The sequence below is a fragment of the Motacilla alba genome, chromosome 4 (genome assembly GCF_015832195.1).
Source record: "Motacilla alba alba isolate MOTALB_02 chromosome 4, Motacilla_alba_V1.0_pri, whole genome shotgun sequence".
NCBI lineage: Eukaryota > Metazoa > Chordata > Aves > Passeriformes > Motacillidae > Motacilla > Motacilla alba.
The window spans coordinates 1-17,553 of NC_052019.1; the positions used below are offsets into that span (position 1 = coordinate 1).

The 17,553-nt window shown below is 57.8% G+C and overlaps 2 protein-coding genes across 5 annotated transcripts; one reads left to right on the top strand and one right to left on the bottom strand.

The window, feature by feature from the left end:
- Nucleotides 1–853: 853 nt before the first annotated feature.
- On the top strand, nucleotides 854–6,006 carry NAGK (N-acetylglucosamine kinase). Of its 2 annotated transcripts, none has more exons than XM_038135619.1 (10): nucleotides 854–1,135; nucleotides 1,402–1,486; nucleotides 2,101–2,199; nucleotides 2,313–2,424; nucleotides 2,533–2,643; nucleotides 3,653–3,765; nucleotides 4,475–4,562; nucleotides 5,318–5,415; nucleotides 5,520–5,598; nucleotides 5,682–6,006. In XM_038135619.1, exons 1-10 carry the CDS (start codon nucleotides 1,035–1,037, stop codon nucleotides 5,864–5,866), a joined length of 1,071 nt encoding a protein of 356 aa, XP_037991547.1. In that variant the 5' UTR covers nucleotides 854–1,034; the 3' UTR covers nucleotides 5,867–6,006. The 2 variants fall into 2 exon arrangements, with proteins under 2 accessions (XP_037991547.1, XP_037991546.1); XM_038135618.1 differs by having other exon boundaries at nucleotides 869–1,135; nucleotides 2,283–2,424.
- Nucleotides 6,007–9,035: 3,029 nt separating this feature from the next.
- PAIP2B (poly(A) binding protein interacting protein 2B) lies at nucleotides 9,036–17,470 on the bottom strand. 3 transcript variants are annotated; one of them, XM_038135748.1, is made up of 4 exons: nucleotides 17,193–17,470; nucleotides 14,428–14,582; nucleotides 11,612–11,788; nucleotides 9,036–10,098 (listed from the first exon to the last, which is right to left on the bottom strand). In XM_038135748.1, exons 2-4 carry the CDS (start codon nucleotides 14,569–14,571, stop codon nucleotides 10,042–10,044), a joined length of 378 nt encoding a protein of 125 aa, XP_037991676.1. In that variant the 5' UTR covers nucleotides 14,572–14,582; nucleotides 17,193–17,470; the 3' UTR covers nucleotides 9,036–10,041. The 3 variants fall into 3 exon arrangements, with proteins under 3 accessions (XP_037991676.1, XP_037991674.1, XP_037991675.1); XM_038135746.1 differs by lacking the exon at nucleotides 17,193–17,470 and adding an exon at nucleotides 16,996–17,070; XM_038135747.1 differs by lacking the exon at nucleotides 17,193–17,470 and adding an exon at nucleotides 16,996–17,055 and having other exon boundaries at nucleotides 14,428–14,597.
- Between the last annotated feature and the right edge of the window lie 83 nt (nucleotides 17,471–17,553).

Sequence of the window (17,553 nt, forward strand, 5' to 3'; positions counted from 1 at the left end):
TTTCTCACAGGTGGGGCACAGGGGGATTTGGGGGATTTCTCACAGGTGGGGCACAGGGGGATTTGGGGGATTTCTCACGGGTGGGTTTTGGGGGTATTTGGGGGATTTCTCACATGTGGGGTACAGGGGGGATTTGGGGGATTTGTCACAGGTGGGTTTTTGGGGGGATTTGGGGTATTTGTCACTTGTGGGTGCGTGGAGCTGTGCCACGGGTGGGTTTTGGGGGGATTTGGGGGATTTCTCACGGGTGGGTTTTGGGGGGATTTGGGGGGATTTGGGGGAATTTCTCCCTTGTGGGTTTTTGGGGGGATTTGGGGGTATTTGTCACTTGTGGGGTACAGGGGGATCTGGGGGATTTCTCACGGGTGGGTTTGGGGGGATTTGGGGGATTTCTCACGGGTGGGTTTGGGGGGGGTTTGGGGGATTTCTCACGGGTGGGTACAGGGGTTTTGGGGGGATTTGGGGGATTTCTCACGGGTGGGGTACAGGGGGGATTTGGGGGATTTGTCACGGGTGGGTACAGGGGTTTTGGAGGGATTTGGGGGATTTCTCACGGGTGGGGTACAGGGGGGATTTGGGGGATTTGTCACGGGTGGGTACAGGGGTTTTGGAGGGATTTGGGGGATTTCTCACGGGTGGGTTTTGGGGGGATTTGGGGGATTTCTCACGGGTGGGTTTTGGGGGGATTTGGGGGATTTCTCACGGGTGACAGGGGGTGTTTGGGGATTTACCCCACTCCGCGGCCCCACACGCGTGGGACGGTGTCCTGAGCGTGTCCGTGGGGCCAGCAGCGCCCCGTGCGCGGGGCCGTGTCGCGGGGGGGGGTCCCGGTGCCATCGCGGGGTCCCCGGGAGGGGACACGGGGACCGGGAGCGGGCGGGGGCGGAGCCAACACGGGGCGTGGCCATTGGAGGGGATGACGTCACTCTTTGCCCATATATGGAGAAGGGCGTGCCCGTGGGTGGAGCCACGCGGAAAGGGCGTGTCCATGCGGCGTAGCCGCTGATGGGCGTGGCCGCCAGCCATAAATAGCCATGGGCGTGTCCCCGTGCGAGGCCCCGCCCCTGGGCGTGTCCGGGGCGGGGGCGGGGCCAGTGGCGGCCGCGATGGCGTCGCTGTTCGGCGGCGTGGAGGGGTGAGGGGCGCGGCGCGGGCGGGGGGGCTCCGGGGGCTCCGCACCCCCAACCCAGCGCCCCGCCCGGGCACCCCCAAACCGGGGGAGCCCGGGGAGGATGGAGGGGGGCTCGGATGGACCCCCCGGACCACCCCGGGTGGGGTGAGCACCCCCCGAGTGACCCCGAGGGGAGATGAGAGGGGGACGGGGGGCTCGGAGGGGTCCCCCCCTCGGTGGGACGGGGGACAGGGGGGTGGCGCTGGCAGTGTCCCCCCCTCTCTCCGCAGCGGGGGCACCCACTCCAGGGTGGTGCTGGTGTCCGGGGATGGCCAGATCCTGGCCGAGACCGAGGGACCCTGCACCAACCACTGGGTGAGCTGGGGGACAGCCCTGTCCCCAGGCTGGGGTGCGACACGGGGACAGGGGGAGGGGACACGGGGAGGGGGTTTGGGACATGGGGACAGGGGGATGGGACACGGGGAGGGGGTTTGGGACACGGGGAGGGGTGTGGGACATGGGGAGGGGGTTTGGGAAAGGGAGAACTGGGATATGGAAATGGGTTTGGGACATGGATGTGGGGACACGGAGCAGGGTTTGGGACACGGAGCTGGGTTTGGGACACGGGGCAGGGTTTGGGACACGGAGCTGTGGGATTTGAAGCTGGGTTTGGGACACAGAGCATCACTGTTTCTGGTTGTCCCCAAACTCGTGGACGCTTGGGTGGGACGCAGCCACTGCAGGCAGTGCCATGGTGTCCCTGTGCCCAAAAAACCCCCGTGGGACCCCTGGGGTGGCACCGGGGTGGCCTCAAGGTGTCCAAAAACCTGTGTGGGACCCCCAGGATGTATCATGGGTGACCTCAGGGTGTCCAAAAACCCCCGTGGGACCCCTGGGGTGGCACTGGGGTGGCCCCACACCCAAAAACCCGTGTGGGACCCCCGAGGTGGCGCCTTGGTGGCCTCAGGACGTCCCTGGCCGTGTCACAGCTCATCGGCTCCGAGAAGTGCCTGGAGAGGATCGAGCGCATGGTCAGCGAGGCCAAGAGCAAGGCGGGCGCCGACCCCCAGGTGCCCCTGCGCGCGCTGGTGAGCCCCCCGCGCCGTCCCCACGCCGTGTGCCACCCCCTCCCGTGCCACCGCGGGGGTGACGGTGGCCCCGGGTGCGGCAGGGGCTGTCGCTGAGCGGAGGGGACCAGCAGGACGCCATCGGGAAGCTGACGGAGGAGCTGCAGCGCCGCTACCCGCACCTGAGCCAGAGCTACTTCATCACCACCGACGCCGTGGGGGCCATGGCCACGGCCACCGACCACGGTGGGGCCTGGCCCTGTCCCCATCGTCCCTGTCCCCCTTGTCGCGGGTGGCTGGGATGGCACCGGTGACATCGGGCACCGTGCCACCCCCGCGGGTGTCACCCCGCAGGTGGCATCGTGCTGATCTCGGGCACGGGCTCCAACTGCAAACTCATCAACCCCGACGGCTCCGAGACGGGCTGCGGCGGCTGGGGACACATGATGGGGGACGAAGGCTCCGGTGAGCCGGGGGGGCGCCGGGGAGGGGTGACCCCACTGCTGACCCCACTGCTGACCATCCATCATCCATCCATCATCCATCCATCATCCATCCATCATCCATCATCCATCCATCATCCATCCATCATCCATCATCCATCCATCATCCATCATCCATCATCCATCCATCAATCATCCATCATCCATCCATCAATCATCCATCCATCATCCATCCATCCATCATCCATCCATCATCCATCATCCATCCATCATCCATCCATCATCCATCCATCATCCATCATCCATCCATCATCCATCATCCATCATCCATCCATCATCCATCATCCATCATCCATCCATCATCCATCATCCATCATCCATCCATCATCCATCATCCATCCATCATCCATCCATCATCCATCCATCCATCATCCATCATCCATCCATCATCCATCCATCCATCATCCATCCATCATCCATCCATCATCCATCCATCATCCATCCATCATCCATCCATCATCCATCCATCCATCATCCATCATCCATCCATCCATCCATCATCCATCATCCATCCATCATCCATCCATCATCCATCCATCCATCATCCATCATCCATCCATCCATCATCATCCATCCATCCATCATCCATCATCCATCATCCATCATCCATCCATCCATCCATCATCCATCATCCATCCATCATCCATCCATCATCCATCATCCATCCATCCATCCATCATCCATCATCCATCCATCCATCCATCCATCATCCATCATCCATCCATCATCCATCCATCATCCATCCATCATCCATCATCCATCCATCATCCATCCATCATCCATCCATCATCCATCATCCATCCATCCATCATCCATCCATCATCCATCCATCCATCATCCATCATCCATCATCCATCCATCCATCATCCATCATCCATCCATCCATCATCCATCCATCCATCATCCATCCATCATCCATCCATCATCCATCATCCCTCCATCCCCTGCTGACCCCGTTCCCGCTGTTCCAGCGTACTGGATCGCTCACCAGGCTGTGAAGATGGTCTTTGACTGCATGGACAACCTGGAGGTGCCGCCCCACGACGTCGCCTACGTCAGGCAGGCCATGTTCGACTACTTCCAGGTGCTGCCGGGGGTTTTGGGGTGCCTGGGGAGGTTTGGGATGGGTTTGGGGGTTCGAGGGGGGGGTAGGATGGGTATCGGGGTCCTGGAATGGTTTTGAGATGGGTTTTGAGGGATCTGGGATGGGTATCGGGCTTTTGGGATGGGTATCAGGGTCTTGAGGGGCTTCAGGATGTGTTTTGGGGTCCTTGGGGGCTTTGGGATGGGTTTTGGGGTACTGGGGGGGGTTTAGGATGGGTATTGGGATCTTGGAATGGTTTTGAGGGATTTGGGATGGGTATCGGGGTCTTGAGGGGCTTTGGGATGGGTGTTAGGGTCTTGAGGGGGGTTGGGATGGGTTTTGGGGTACTTGGGGGTGTTTGAAATGGGTGTTGGGTTCTTGAGGGGCTTTGGGATGGGTGTTGGGGTCCTTAAGGGTTTTAGGATGGGTGTCGGGGTGCTGGGGGCGCTTTGGGATGGGTGTCGGGGTCCTGGAAGGGCTCTGGGATGGGTGTCAGGGTCCTGGAGGCAGGGCTGGGATGGGTGTCGGGGTCCTGGAAGGGCTCTGGGATGGGTGTTGGGGTCTAGGGGTGGCCTTGAGCCGTGTTTCGGGGTCCTGGGGGTCTCTGGGCCGCGTGCCAGGATCCGGGGTCACTCCCAGCTGTACCCAGGGACATCGGGGTGCCCAGGAGGGGTCCCCAGAGCTCAGCCGTGTCCCCCTGCCCCCGCAGATCTCGGACAGGATGGGGCTCCTGACCCACCTCTACCGCACCTTCGAGAAGTCCAAATTTGCGGGATTCTGCCAGAAACTGGCGGAGGGTAGGGAAACACTTCCCAGGCAATGACCCCATCCCTGTCACCTGTTTGTCCCTGTCTCCCGTTTGTCCCTGTCCCTCTTTTTCCTGTTCCCTGTTTGTCCCTGTCTCCCTTGTCCCTATCCTATTTGTCCATGTCCCCGTCCCCTTGTCCCTGTCCCCATTTGTCCCTGTCCCCCTTTTCCCTGTTTTTTCCCTGTTCCCTGTTGGTCCCTATCTTATTTCTCCATGTCCCCGTCCCCATTGTCCCTGTCACCTGTTTGTCCCTGTCCCCCTTGTCGCTGTCCCCATTGTCCCTGTCTCCTTTGTCCCTATCCCATTTGTCCCTGTCCCCATTGTCCCCATCCCCCTTTTCCCTGTCCCTCCTTATTCCTTTCCCCCCTCATCCCTGTCACCCTTGTCTCTGTCCCCATTTGTCCCCATCCCCCTTGTCCCTGTCCCCTTGTCCCTATCCCATTTGTCCCTGTCCCCATCCCCCTTTTCCCTCTCCCTCCTTATCCCTTTCTCCGCACATCCCTGTCCCCCTTGTCCCTGTCCCCATTTGTCCCTGTCCCCCCTAATCTCTGTCCCCTTTGTCCCTACCCCCTTATCAGTGTCCCCCTGTCCCCTTGTCCCTCCCGCTGCCACTCCCCGCTCTCTGCCCCGGCCGCACCTTGACCCCGAGCACCCTCTGCCCTCCTCGGGGTGGGGACACCCAGGTGCCACCCGCGGGGGGGAGCACAGAGGAGTGTCCCACGTCCCCGTGGGTGCCACCCCCAGGTGCCCAGCTCGGTGACCCCCTGTGCTGCCACATCTTCAGGAAGGCGGGCGAGGTGCTGGCGCGCCACGTGGTGGCCGTGCTGCCCAAAATCCACCAGGTAGGGCCGCCCCCGGAGGCGCCGGCGGTGCCACCGTCCCCTGCCGGCTGTCCCCAGCCCCGCGGCGGTGGCAGCGTGTCCCTGTGAGTGTCCCCACCCCGCAGAGCCTGTTCCTGGGCGAGCTGGGGCTGCCCATCGTGTGCGTGGGCTCGGTGTGGAACAGCTGGGAGCGCCTGCAGGCGGGTGAGCGCGGCGGGGCCTTCGCGGGCGTTCGGTTCCGGGCTTGGGTTTTTGGGGTCACCCGCGAGGCCTGCCCGGTGTTGCAGGGTTCATCCGGGTGCTGGAGCGGGCGCGGGGCGAGGCTCCCGGCGCCTTCTCCCGGTTCAGCCTGCTGAAGCTGAAGCGCTCCTCGGCGCTCGGGGGAGCGCGGCTGGGCGCCCGGAACGCGGGCGCGGCGCTGCCGCTGGACCGCGCCGCCAACGTGGACGTGTTCTACACGCACGCCTTCTGAGGGACCCCGGAACGGCACAGCGCCCCGAAACGGGGACCCCGGAACGGGACAGCGCCCCGAAACGGGGACCCCGGAACGGGACAGCGCCCCGAAACTGCCCCGGCGCCCCGAAACTGCCCCAGCGGCCCCGGGGTCTGAGGGGTTGGTTTGTGGGGTCTGTGGGGTTTGTGGGGTTGGTTTGTGGGGTTGGTTTGTGGGGTTGGTTTGTGGGGTTGGTTTGTGGGGTTTGTGGTTTGGCAATAAAACGGTTGCACTGGCCCAGGGGAGTGGGAATGGGGCGGGAATTGGGATGGGGGGTGGGAATGGGGCGGGAATGGGGCGGGAATGGGGTGGGAACGGGGTGGGAACGGGGTGGGGGAGTGGCAACTGGAGACTGGGAATGGGAATGGGGTGGGGAGGTGGGAATGGGAATGGGGTGGGAATGGAAGAGTAGGATTGGGGATGGGAATGGGGTGGGGGAGTGGAAATGGGGTGGGAATGGGGCGGGGGCATGGGAATGGGGTGGGAATGGGGCGGGGAATGGGGATGGTGATGTGGGAGTGGGGATGGGAATGGGATGGGGAGGTGGGAATGGGAATGGGGTGGGAGAGTGGAAATGGGGTGGGAATGGGAGAGTAGGATTGGGGATGGGAATGGGGCAGGAATGAGGTGGGGGAGTGGGAATTGGAGACTGGGAATGGGGTGGCAATGGGGATGGGGGAATGGGAATGGGGTGGGAATGGGAATGGTAGAGTAGGATTGGGGATGGGAATGGGGCAGGAACGGGGTGGGAGTGGGAATGGGGTGGGATAGGGAGTGTGGGAACGGGAGAGTGGGAATGGGGTGGGATGGAGCAGGAGCGAGGGGATGGAGCAGGATGGGAACGGGGCACGGTGGGGATGGGGGAGTGGGGGTGGGGAGTGGGAACGAGAGCATGGAAATGGGGCAGGATGAGGATGGGAATGTGGGGATGGGGCAGGATAGGGATGGGGCAGGATAGGGATGGCACGGGATAGGGGATTGGGAATGGGATTGGGAATGGGATTGGGAATGGGAATGAGAATGGGAACAGTATTGGGATTGGGAACAGGATTGGGAATGGGAATGAGATTGGGAACAGGACTGGGATTGGGAACAGGACTGGGAATGGGAATGAGATTGGGAACAGGACTGGGATTGGGAACAGGACTGGGAATGGGAACAGGACTGGGAATGGGAACAGGACTGGGATTGGGATTGGGGTGCTGAGCCTGCCAGCACAGGCAGGGAGGGCTCTGCATCCAAGGAAAAGCAGGAAGGAGGAAATCCCAAAGATTGGGATCAGGGATGACATCCATGACCTGGGAATGAACACGGAGCTGCTGGAGCAGCTTTTGGGGGAACTCCCACTTTAAAGGGGAAAAAAAAAAAAGGGAAAAATCCCTTTTGGGTTCTTCTTACCGGGAATCAAAAGTGCTGGAAAATCCTCTGGGAGCTTTTCCAGGAGGGAAATTCCCAAGCAGAGCCACCTCAGGCTCCAAACTGGGAATGACTGGGATCACTGGGAGGGGCGGGGCGGCTCACGGAGACCCCGCAGTTTTCCAAGGAAAACTCCGGCCCCGCTCCCTTCCAAAAAGAGTTTATTTGGGATAACACCTCGTCTGAAATTTACAGCATTGGGGGGTGGGGAAAGGAGGGAACGGGGGGGAGAAATCCAAGGAAAACCGGGAAAAAGAGGAGGGGGAAACGTGGGATCGCTCCAGGGGACGGATCCCGTCCTGCCCAGCCAAAAACCGGTTTATGGGGTGGGATTTCCATGGGGCTGGCGCTTCCAGAGGGGCTGGGAAAAGCGGGAAGCGCCGGGAATGCCATGAGCTCAGCCCTGTTCACGCTCCGGCGGCCCCGATCCCGCTGATCCATGAAGTGCTGCGCTCGGGGAACCGGGCTTTTCACGGATGAGCAGCTGGAATGGGGCCGGTGGTGCTGCTCTGCCGGGAATGCCGCTCCCAGCTTCCCTGGAAAAGGGGTTCGAGGCCTGGAACGCCCCTGGCTGCTCTGCTTCGGGATTTCCAACCCCACGAAGGCCCCGTTTTCCAGGGATAGGGGCTTGTGACCCTGGGAGGCTCCTGCTTTCCCTGGAGAGGGATTCCCAATCCCAAAAAAAAAAAAATCCTGATTTCCTTGGATAGGGATTTCCAGTCCCAAAGAGCTCCTACTTCCTCCAGATAGACATTCCCAATCCCAAAAAGTTCCTGATTTCCCTGGACAGGGATTTCTGGCCCCAAGGAGCTCCTGATTTCCTTGGACAGGGATTTCCAATCCCAAAGAGTTCCTGATTTCCTTGGATAAGGATTCCTGACCCCAAGGAGCTCCTATTTTTCCTCTGTAGGGATTTCCAATCCCAAAACATTCCTGATTTCTCTGGATAGGGATTCCCAATACCAAAGAGTTCCTGATTTCCTTGGACAGGGATTCCCAATCCCAAATAGTTCCTGATTTCCCTGGATAGGGTTTCTGACCTTGGGAAGTTTCTGGTTTCCTTGGACAGATATTCCCAATCCCAAGGAGCTCCTGATTTCCCTGGACAGGGATTTCTGGCCCCAAGGAGCTTCTGATTTCCTTGGACAGGGATTCCCAATCCCAAAGAGTTCCTGATTTCCTTGGATAAGGATTCCTGACCCCAAGGAGCTCCTGTTTTTCCTTTGTAGGGATTTCCAATCCCAAAAATTTCCTGATTTCCCTGGATAGGGATTTCTGGCCCCAAGGAACTCCTGATTTCCTTGGATAGGGATTCCCAATCCCAAAATGTTCCTGATTTCCCTGGATAGGGATTTCTGACCTTGGGAAGCTCCTGATTTCCTTGTACAGGGATTTTCAATCCCAAAAAGTTCCCGATTTTCTTGGATAAGGATTCCTGACCCCAAGGAGCTCCTGTTTTTCCTCTGTAGGGATTTCCAATCCCAAAACGCTCCTGATTTCTCTGGATAGGGTTTCTGACCTTGGGAAGCTCCTGCTTTCCTTGGTCAGGGATTCCCCATCCCAAGGACTTCCTGATTTCCTTAGATAGGGATTTCTGACCTTGGGAAGCTCCCACTTTTCCTGGACAGATTCCCAATCTAAAGGAGCTCCTGCTCTCCTTGGACAGGGATTCCCAGTCCCAAAAGTTCCTGATTTCCTTGGACAGATATTCCCAATCCCAAGGAATTCCTGCTTTCCTTGGACAGGGATTCCCAATCCCAAGGAATTCCTGCTTTCCTTGGACAGGGATTCCCAATCCCAAGGAATTCCTGCTTTCCTTGGACAGGGATTCCCAATCCCAAGGAGCTCCTGATTTCCTTGGACAGGGATTCCCAATCCCAAGGAGCTCCTGCTTTCCTTGGATTTCTGAGCCCTTTAGAACCTTGTGGGTGGATTTAGGGGGAGCTGCAGCTCCCGTGGATGGGGAAGGAAATTCCCAGGATCAAATTCTGATGGAGACACGGATCCCACTGCAGGATCCTTGGAAAAGGGATCAGCACCAGGATATTCCCACCACACCCCAAAATATCCCTCATCCCAACAGAGGATCCCTCTCTTTTCCCAGGGATTCAGTTTTCCTTGGATTTTCCCCGTGAGGAATTAGGGCTGTAGTGTCGGGTGAGCTGAGGAATTTGGGGAAATCCAGGTTTCCCTAAAAACCCCTGGAGTTGGCAGGATCCCCTGCTCAGCTTCCCTATGGAGGAATTTCGGGATCTCACCTTGGAACCCTTCGCTTCCAGCAGGGAAAATCCCATTCCAGAAAAAATCAGGGAAAAATCCACTCCAGGAAAATCAGAGAAAAACCAGCGCAGCTCCCGACCCTAAAATCCTCCGGAAGCGGGAAAACCTGATTTTCCCATTGTTGATTTCCCATGATTTTTCCACGATTTTCCCATGATTTTCCCATGATTTTCCCGTGATTTTTTCCATGATTTTTCCCGTGATTTTTTCCATGATTTTTCCCAAGATTTTCCCGCTGGCGGGGTCGCCTCAAATCCCAGGAAGCCAAAAACTGCCAAGAAAAAGTGAGGAAAAGCCAGGAAAGAAAAAAAAAAAGAAAAAAAAAATAGGGAAAACCAGAAGTACTTGGAGCTGGAGCAGATCCCGGTGCTGGAGCCACTCCGGGCTCTTCCCGTGTCCCAACTTTTCCCTGGAGCAGGGAATCAGTCTCTGGCCAGGCCATTCCCGGGTTTCCGGGGTCAGTATTTCACTCCGGGAACGAATTCCTTGGCGTCTGGATTCAAGTTGCTTTTGCTCTGGAGAAAGGATGGGAATGGGATTTGTCAGGGTTGGGAATTCCAGGGATTCCCGGGGCGGCTCAAGGGTTCCCGAGGTTTGGGGTCTCAGGTTGGGAGTTGGAAAATCTGGGGTTTCTGTGGGATCACGTGGAGAGCAAATTTATGGAATTGTGGAATGGTTTGGGTGGGGAGGGATCCTTGAATCCCATCCCTAAATCCCATCCAATCCCATCCTTGAATCCCATCCCTAAATCCCATCCAATCTCATCCAATCCCATCCTTGAATCCCATCCCTAAATCCCATCCAATCCCATCCTTGAATCCCATCCCTAAAATCCATCCAATCCCATCCTTGAATCCCATCCCTAAATTCCGTCCAATCCCATCCTTGAACCCCATCCCTAAATTCCATCCAATCCCATCCAATTCCGTCCAATCCCATCCTTAAATCCCATCCTTGAATCCCATCCCAATATTCCAGGTGGATCCAGCCTGGCCTTGGTCACTTCCAGGGATCCAGGGGCAATTCCAGGGATCCAGGGGCAATTCCAGAGGTGGGACAATTTTAAGGGTAGGACAATTCCAGGGACAGAATTCCAGGGATAGGACAATTCCAAGGATGGGACAATTCCATGGACGGGACACTTTTAAGGATGGGACAATTCCAGGGATAGAATTCCAAGGATGGGACAATTCCATGGACAGGACAATTCCAGGGATTGGACAATTCCAAGGGTAGAATTCCAGGGATGGGAGCATTCCAAGGATGGGACAATTCCTGTGACAAAATTCCAAGGATTGGACAATTCCTGGGATTGCACAATTCCAAGGACGGAATTCCAGGGATGAGACAATTCCAAGGATGGGACAATCCCAGGGACAGGACAATTCCAGGGATAGGAGAATTCCAAGGACAGGAGAATCCCATGGATGGGCCAATTCCAGGGATGGGACAATGCCAGGGATGGGACACTTTTAAGGATGGGAGAAATCCAGGGATGGGACAATTCCAGGGATAGGAGCATTCCAAGGATGGGACAATTCCTGTGACAAAATTCCAGGGACAGGACAATTCCAGGGATAGAATTCCAGGGATGGGACAATTCCAGGGATGGGACAATTCCAGGGATAGAATTCCAAGGATGGGACAATTCCTGTGACAAAATTCCAGGGATTGGACAATTCCCAGGATTGTACAATTCCAAGGATGGAATTCCAGGGATGGGACAATTCCAAGGATGGGACAATTCCATGGACGGGAGAAATCCAGGGACAATTCCATGGATTGGACAATTTCAAGGATGGGACAATTCCAAGGACAGGAGAATCCCAAGGACTGGCCAATTCCAGGGATGGGACAATTTTAAGGATGGGACAATTCCTGTGACAAAAACTCAGGGACGGGACAATTCCAGGGATAGAATTCCAGGGATGGGCCAATTCCAGGCACAGCGTTCCAAGCCTGGGCCAATTCCAAGGACTGGTCAATTCCAGGGGCGGGAGAATCCCAAGGCCGGCCAGGGATCCTCACCAGGATGTCCTCGGATCCGTGTCCGTCGCCCACGGAGAGGCCGTGGAGCTGCTGCTGGAGCTGCCCCATTCCCTGGGGAAGATCCCGCGCCGGGATGAACCAATCCTGCTCCTCCTCCTCCAGCATCTCCTGGAAGCAGCGATCCAGGAATTCCTGCTCCTGCAGCTCCTCCTCCACCTGCCCGGAGACATTCCGTGGGAAGCAAATCCCGGGATTTCCCACGGGAAGAGCCCGCAGCTCCAAGGAGCTCATTCGTGGAATTCCTGAGGCTGGGAAAGCCCTCGGAGATCCTTCCTGTCCCGCTAAATCCCGCCGGGAGTGGGGATTCCGGCTCTTTTCCAAGAGGAATATTCCCAATTTTCCCAGCTTGAGGCCGTTCCCTCTCATCCCATCAGCATTCCCAAATCCCAGCTCCCCTTGTCAGGGAATTGTGGAGCTCCAGAAGGTCCCTGAGCCTCCTTTTTTCCCAGGAATTCCTTTTTTTCCCGGGAATGGTGGGTGTGATCCCAGAGCTTTCCCAGCCTGGAATTCCTGGAGCTGCCCAGGCGGGGATGTGGAAGCAGAGGATGGGGCTGGGAATCCCAGCCCTTCCCATTTTCCTGGGTTTTTTCCTGGATTTAGGAGATCCCAGGAGGAGCCAATCCTCAAAGTTTTGATCCATGAAATGCTGGGGAAGGCCTGAGTTTTCCATGTTCACCTGGAAAAATCCAGGGAATTCTCAGAGTTCCTGAAGGGGCACCAGGACTGGGGACAAGGGGTGGAGGGACAGGACACAGGGAATGGCTTCCCATTGGAAAACTGGAATTTCGCTGGGATTTGGGAAGGAATTCGGGATCTAAAATCCAAATATCCCAGGAATGTCAGCTCATCCCAGCAGGAGGATGATTATCCCAGGATTCTGCACCTCCAGCTGGACATTCCCTGCTTTCCAGCCTGGATGCTTCCCTCAGCTCCGTCCTGTGCTGGATCCAAGGGAAAGGAATTTCGGGATCTATGGAGAAAAAATTCTGGATCCATGGGAAAGGAGTTTCTGGATCCATGGGAAAGGAATTTCTGGATCCATGGGAAAGGAGTTCCTGGATCCATGGGAAAGGAGTTCCTGGATCCATGGGAATTTCTGGATCCATGGGAATTTCTGGATCCATGGGAAAGGAATTTCTGGAACCACGGGAATTTCCGGATCCATGGGAATTTCTGGATCCATGGGAAAGGAGTTTCCGGATCCATGGGAAAGGGAATTTCCGGATCCATGGGAATTTCTGGATCAATGGGAAAGGAGTTCCTGGATCCATGGGAATTTCCAGATCCATGGGAATTCCCGGAACCATGGGAAAGGAATTTCCAGATCCATGAGAAAGGGAATTTCTGGATCCATGGGAAAGGAATTTCTGGATCCATGGGAAAGGAATTTCTGGATCCATGGGAATTTCCAGATCCATGGGGAAAGAATTTCTGGATCCATGAGAGTTTATGGATCCATGGGAATTTCCAAATCCATGGGAATTTTTTGATCCATGGGAAAGGAGTTTCTGGATCCATGGGAATTTCCGGATCCATGGGAAAGGAGTTCCTGGATCCACAGGAAATGGCTGGAAAAGCTCCTGGAGAGCTCCATCCCCTTGGGTGGATGCCCCAAATCCCAGCTGGACAGTGCAGGGAAGCCACGTGGGTTTGGAAAACTCAGGAAGAGGGAAAAACTCTGGAGGAAAATCCAGCCCCAAAGCCATGGAATGGGAATGTGGGAATTCCCTTTTCCCAGCCGTCCTGGACACCCTGGAGCTGGGAATCGGAGTCCGGGAATGTTTTAGGGAAGGGAGGAGTATCCAGGGAAAAGCTCCTTCCTCTCCCAGGGTGTCTCCAGCTCCTGGAATGACTCCAGGGAATGTCCTGGGATGGGGATGAGGATCCAAAGCTCTTCCAGGTCGTTATTCCCAAATTTTGGGGCTGTTTGAGTCCCAGCACAACGTCCCGGGAGCTCTGAGATTCCCTGAAATCCGGGATTTCACCCCGAACTGGGATCACCCAAATTCCAGGGGGTGATCCCGAGGAGAGGCAAGGAGAATCCCAAAAATCTGGGAGAAGGGAATGGTGATGCCGCCGCCCCTCGGGGAGGATCAGAGGGATTCTTTTTCCAGCTTTTTTCCGGCTTTTCCAGGCGGATCCAACACCGCCCTGAGCCACCTTTCCCATCAAAGCACAACATTCCCAGATCCTTTTCCTTATGGATACACATGGAAATCATGGAAATCACCCCAGGATGAAATCCACCCTGAATCCCGAGAATTCCCAAATGTGGGAATCTCTGGGAATCAACTCCAGGATGAAATCCAAATCCCAGGAATTCCTGGATTTGGGAATCTCTGGGAATCACCTCCAGGCTGAAATCCACCCTGTTCCCAAATCCCAGGAATTCCTGGATGTGGGAATGTCTGGGAAACAAGCCCAGGATGAAATCCAAATCCCAGGAATTCCTGGATGTGGAATTCTCCAGGAATTCCCAAATGTGGGAATCTCTGGGACTCACCCCCAGGCTGAACGCAAATCCCGAGAATTCCCAAATCTGGGAATCTCTGGGAATCATCCCCAGGCTGAACCGGAATCCCAGGAATTCCTGGATGTGGAATTCTCTGGGAATCACCCCCAGGCTGAAATCCAAATCCCAAGAATTCCTGCTGTAGGAATCACCCTGGGCTGATCCCCATCCCAGGAATTCCCAAATGAGGGAATCACCCCGGGCTGATCCCAATCCCAGGAATTCCCGGATATGGGAATCACCCCGGCTGATCCCGATCCCGGATCCCGCTGCCGGCGCTCACCTGCCGGTTGAAGTCCTCCTCGTTCTCCATCCACATGTACTCAGCGAAGGGATTGCTCTCCTTCTCCTCGTGCCCATTCCCAACCGGATCCTCCTTGGATTTGGGGTTGGACGCCGTGCTGCTGGCGAGCTCGGAGCCATTCATCCTTGGGGACTCTGGGACGAGGGGATCTGGGAATGAGGGAGCAGCGGGAGATCCCAAACCCAGCCCCGATCCCACGGGATCCCGCTGCGGCAGCCATTCCCTGGCTCCTGTCCCTCTGTCCCTTGTCCCCAATTCCAGCTCTCCCGGAGCCCCTGCAGGGACTCTGAGCATTCCCTGGAATTTTCCCATCTCCAGGGGAACATTCCCAGCTCTCCCAGCCTGGCTCCACAATCCTGGAATGGTTTGGGTTGGAAGGGACCTTAAATCCCATCCCACCCCATCCCATCCCATCCCATCCATGTTCAGGGACACCTCCCACCATCCCAGGTGGATCCAACCCCAATGTCCAACCCGGCCTTGGGCACTGCCAGGGATCCGGGGATTCTCTGGGAATTCCAGCCCAGCCAGCAATTCCTTGCCCAGATCCCAGCCCAATCTCCCCTTTCCCGTGGCAGCCATTCCCTGGCTCCTGTCCCTCTGTCCCTTGTCCCAGATTGGGAATGCTCCCCTGGAGAAGGGAAAATCCAGGGAGTTCTGAGTCCCTGAGGGGGCTCCAGGAGAGCTGGAGAGGGAAAAAGGGGAAAAAATTGAGAAAAATGGGAAAAAAGGGAGGGAAAATGGAGAAAGGAATGGTTGGGTTTGGGGATCGGGGATTGTAAAAACGGGATAAGGGACGGAGGGACGGGACACGGGGAGAGCGGGGATTGGGCTGGGATCCTGGCAAGGAATTCCTGGCTGGGCTGGAATTCCCTGAGAATTCCCGGAGAATTCCCGGATCCCAAGGCCAGGCTGGATCCGCCTGGGATGCTGGAGAACGTCCCAGGATGGGATTCCAGGTTTTTCCAGCCCCAAAGCACGGCAGGATTCCACGGAAACCCCGAATTCCCCCAGTGGGGACATTCCCAGGCTAACGCTCCAAATCCCAAAGCTTTTACCCGGGGTTTTTATCCCAAACACCCCGTGGAGCGTGGGAAATCCCGGGATCTGGGATCCTGGGCACCCAGCCCGGTGTCCCCGCCTGGGCTTGGGAAAAATCCCAAATTTCCCACGGGAACGGCAGAAATGTCCCAAATCCCGGCTGGAGGGGGAAGGTGGGGACAGAGACCCCCCAGTGTGAGCGTGCCACGGGAACTGCGGGATACGGGGCACTGGAGTGGGAATGGGATGGGAATGGGATGGGATTGGGATGGGAATGGGATGGGAATGGGATTGGGGATGGGATGGGATGGGATTGGGATGGGAATGGGATGGGACTGGGATGGGAATGGGATGGGAATGGGATTGGGGATGGGATGGGATGGGATTGGGATGGGAATGGGATGGGAATGGGATGGGAATGGGATTGGATTGGGATGGGAATGGGATGGGAATGGGATTGGGAATGGAATGGGATGGGATTGGGAACAGGAAGGGGATTGGGAATGGGATTTGGAACAGGAAGGGGATTGGGAATGGGATTGGGAATGGGATTGGGGATGGGATGGGAATGGGAATGGGATGGGATTGGGAACAGGAATGGGATTGGAAATGGGATTGGAATGGGGACGGGAGCAGGATTGGGAATGGGAATGGGGATTGGAATGGGATTGGAAATGGGATTGATGATGGGATGGGATTGGGAATAGGAATGGGACGGGGATGGGAATGGGAATGGAACGGGAATGGGAGTGGGTCTGAGACGGGGAATGGGATGGGAACCAAGATGGGATTGGAACAGGGATGGGAACAGGATTGGGAATGGGGATGGGAGTGGGAACTGGACTGAGAATGGGAAAGGGAACGGGGGGATCGGGAACAGGGAACGGGAACAGGGTTGGGATCGGGAACAGGAATGGGAACAGGGTTGGGAATAGGAATGGGAACAGGAACAGGACTGAGAATGGGGATGGGAACGGGAATGGGAACAGGATTGGGAACGGGAATGGGAACAGGGTTGGGAATAGGAATGGGAACCCGAACAGGACTGAGAATGGGGATGGGAACGGGAATGGGAACAGGATTGGGAACGGGAATGGGAACAGGGTTGGGAATAGGAATGGGAACCCGAACAGGACTGAGAATGGGAATGGGAACGGGAATGGGAACAGGGCTGGGATTGGGAACGGGAATGGGAACGGGATTGGGAACGGGACGGAGGCGCCGATCCCGGCCCACAGCGAGCGCGCTCCGGGGGCTCTTTGGGGCTCCGGGGATGCCGCTCCCGGGGGTACCGCGCCAGGAGCCCGAGCGGGGCCCGCCAGGGCCTCAGCGCCAACCGGGCCGGGCCGGAGCCCCCCGGAGCCCGCGGGACAGCGGGGCCTGCTCGGGCCCGGAGCCGCCCGTGGCCCTGGGGCGGCGCGGGCCGGTGCTCCCGGGCTGTCCCGGGCTGTCCCGGGCTCTCCCGGGCCGCGCTGCGCCGCTCCCCCCGCGGGGCCCCCCCGGTACCTCGGGCCCGGCCGCCGCCGCTCCGCGCCTCCGCCGCCGCCACGCCCCGCCCCTCCCGCCGCCGCCACGCCCACGCCTCCCATTGGACAGCACCGCCGCGTGGCCCCGCCCTCCTCCGGTCTAATAGGACGGCGCGGATATAAAGCGCGTTGCTATTGCGCCGCGGAGGTGTCAATCCTGTGATTTACCCCACCCACCGAGGGGCGCTCCGGATTGGCTGCCGAGGGCGGCTCTGATTGGTTGAGCGCACGCGTCGCCCACGTGGGGCAGACGGGCAGCGCGCGGGGGGGCGGGGCCGCGCGCGATGTAAATAACACCGAACGCCCCGCCCCCGCGGCTGGATGATGACTGACAGGCGCTTCGCCCAATGGCGAGAGGCGTCACAAACCCGCCCCGCCGCGAGGGCTCGCTGGTAGAAGCGCGCTGATTGGCTGGAACATGTAAACATAGGGAGGGGGCGGGGCCGTCACGTGGCCTGCGCGTGGCTGGGGGGGGGCGGGGGGAGGGGACCCCGAGCTGTGACCCCCCCGCGCTGGGGACACCGGGGAGGGGACACCG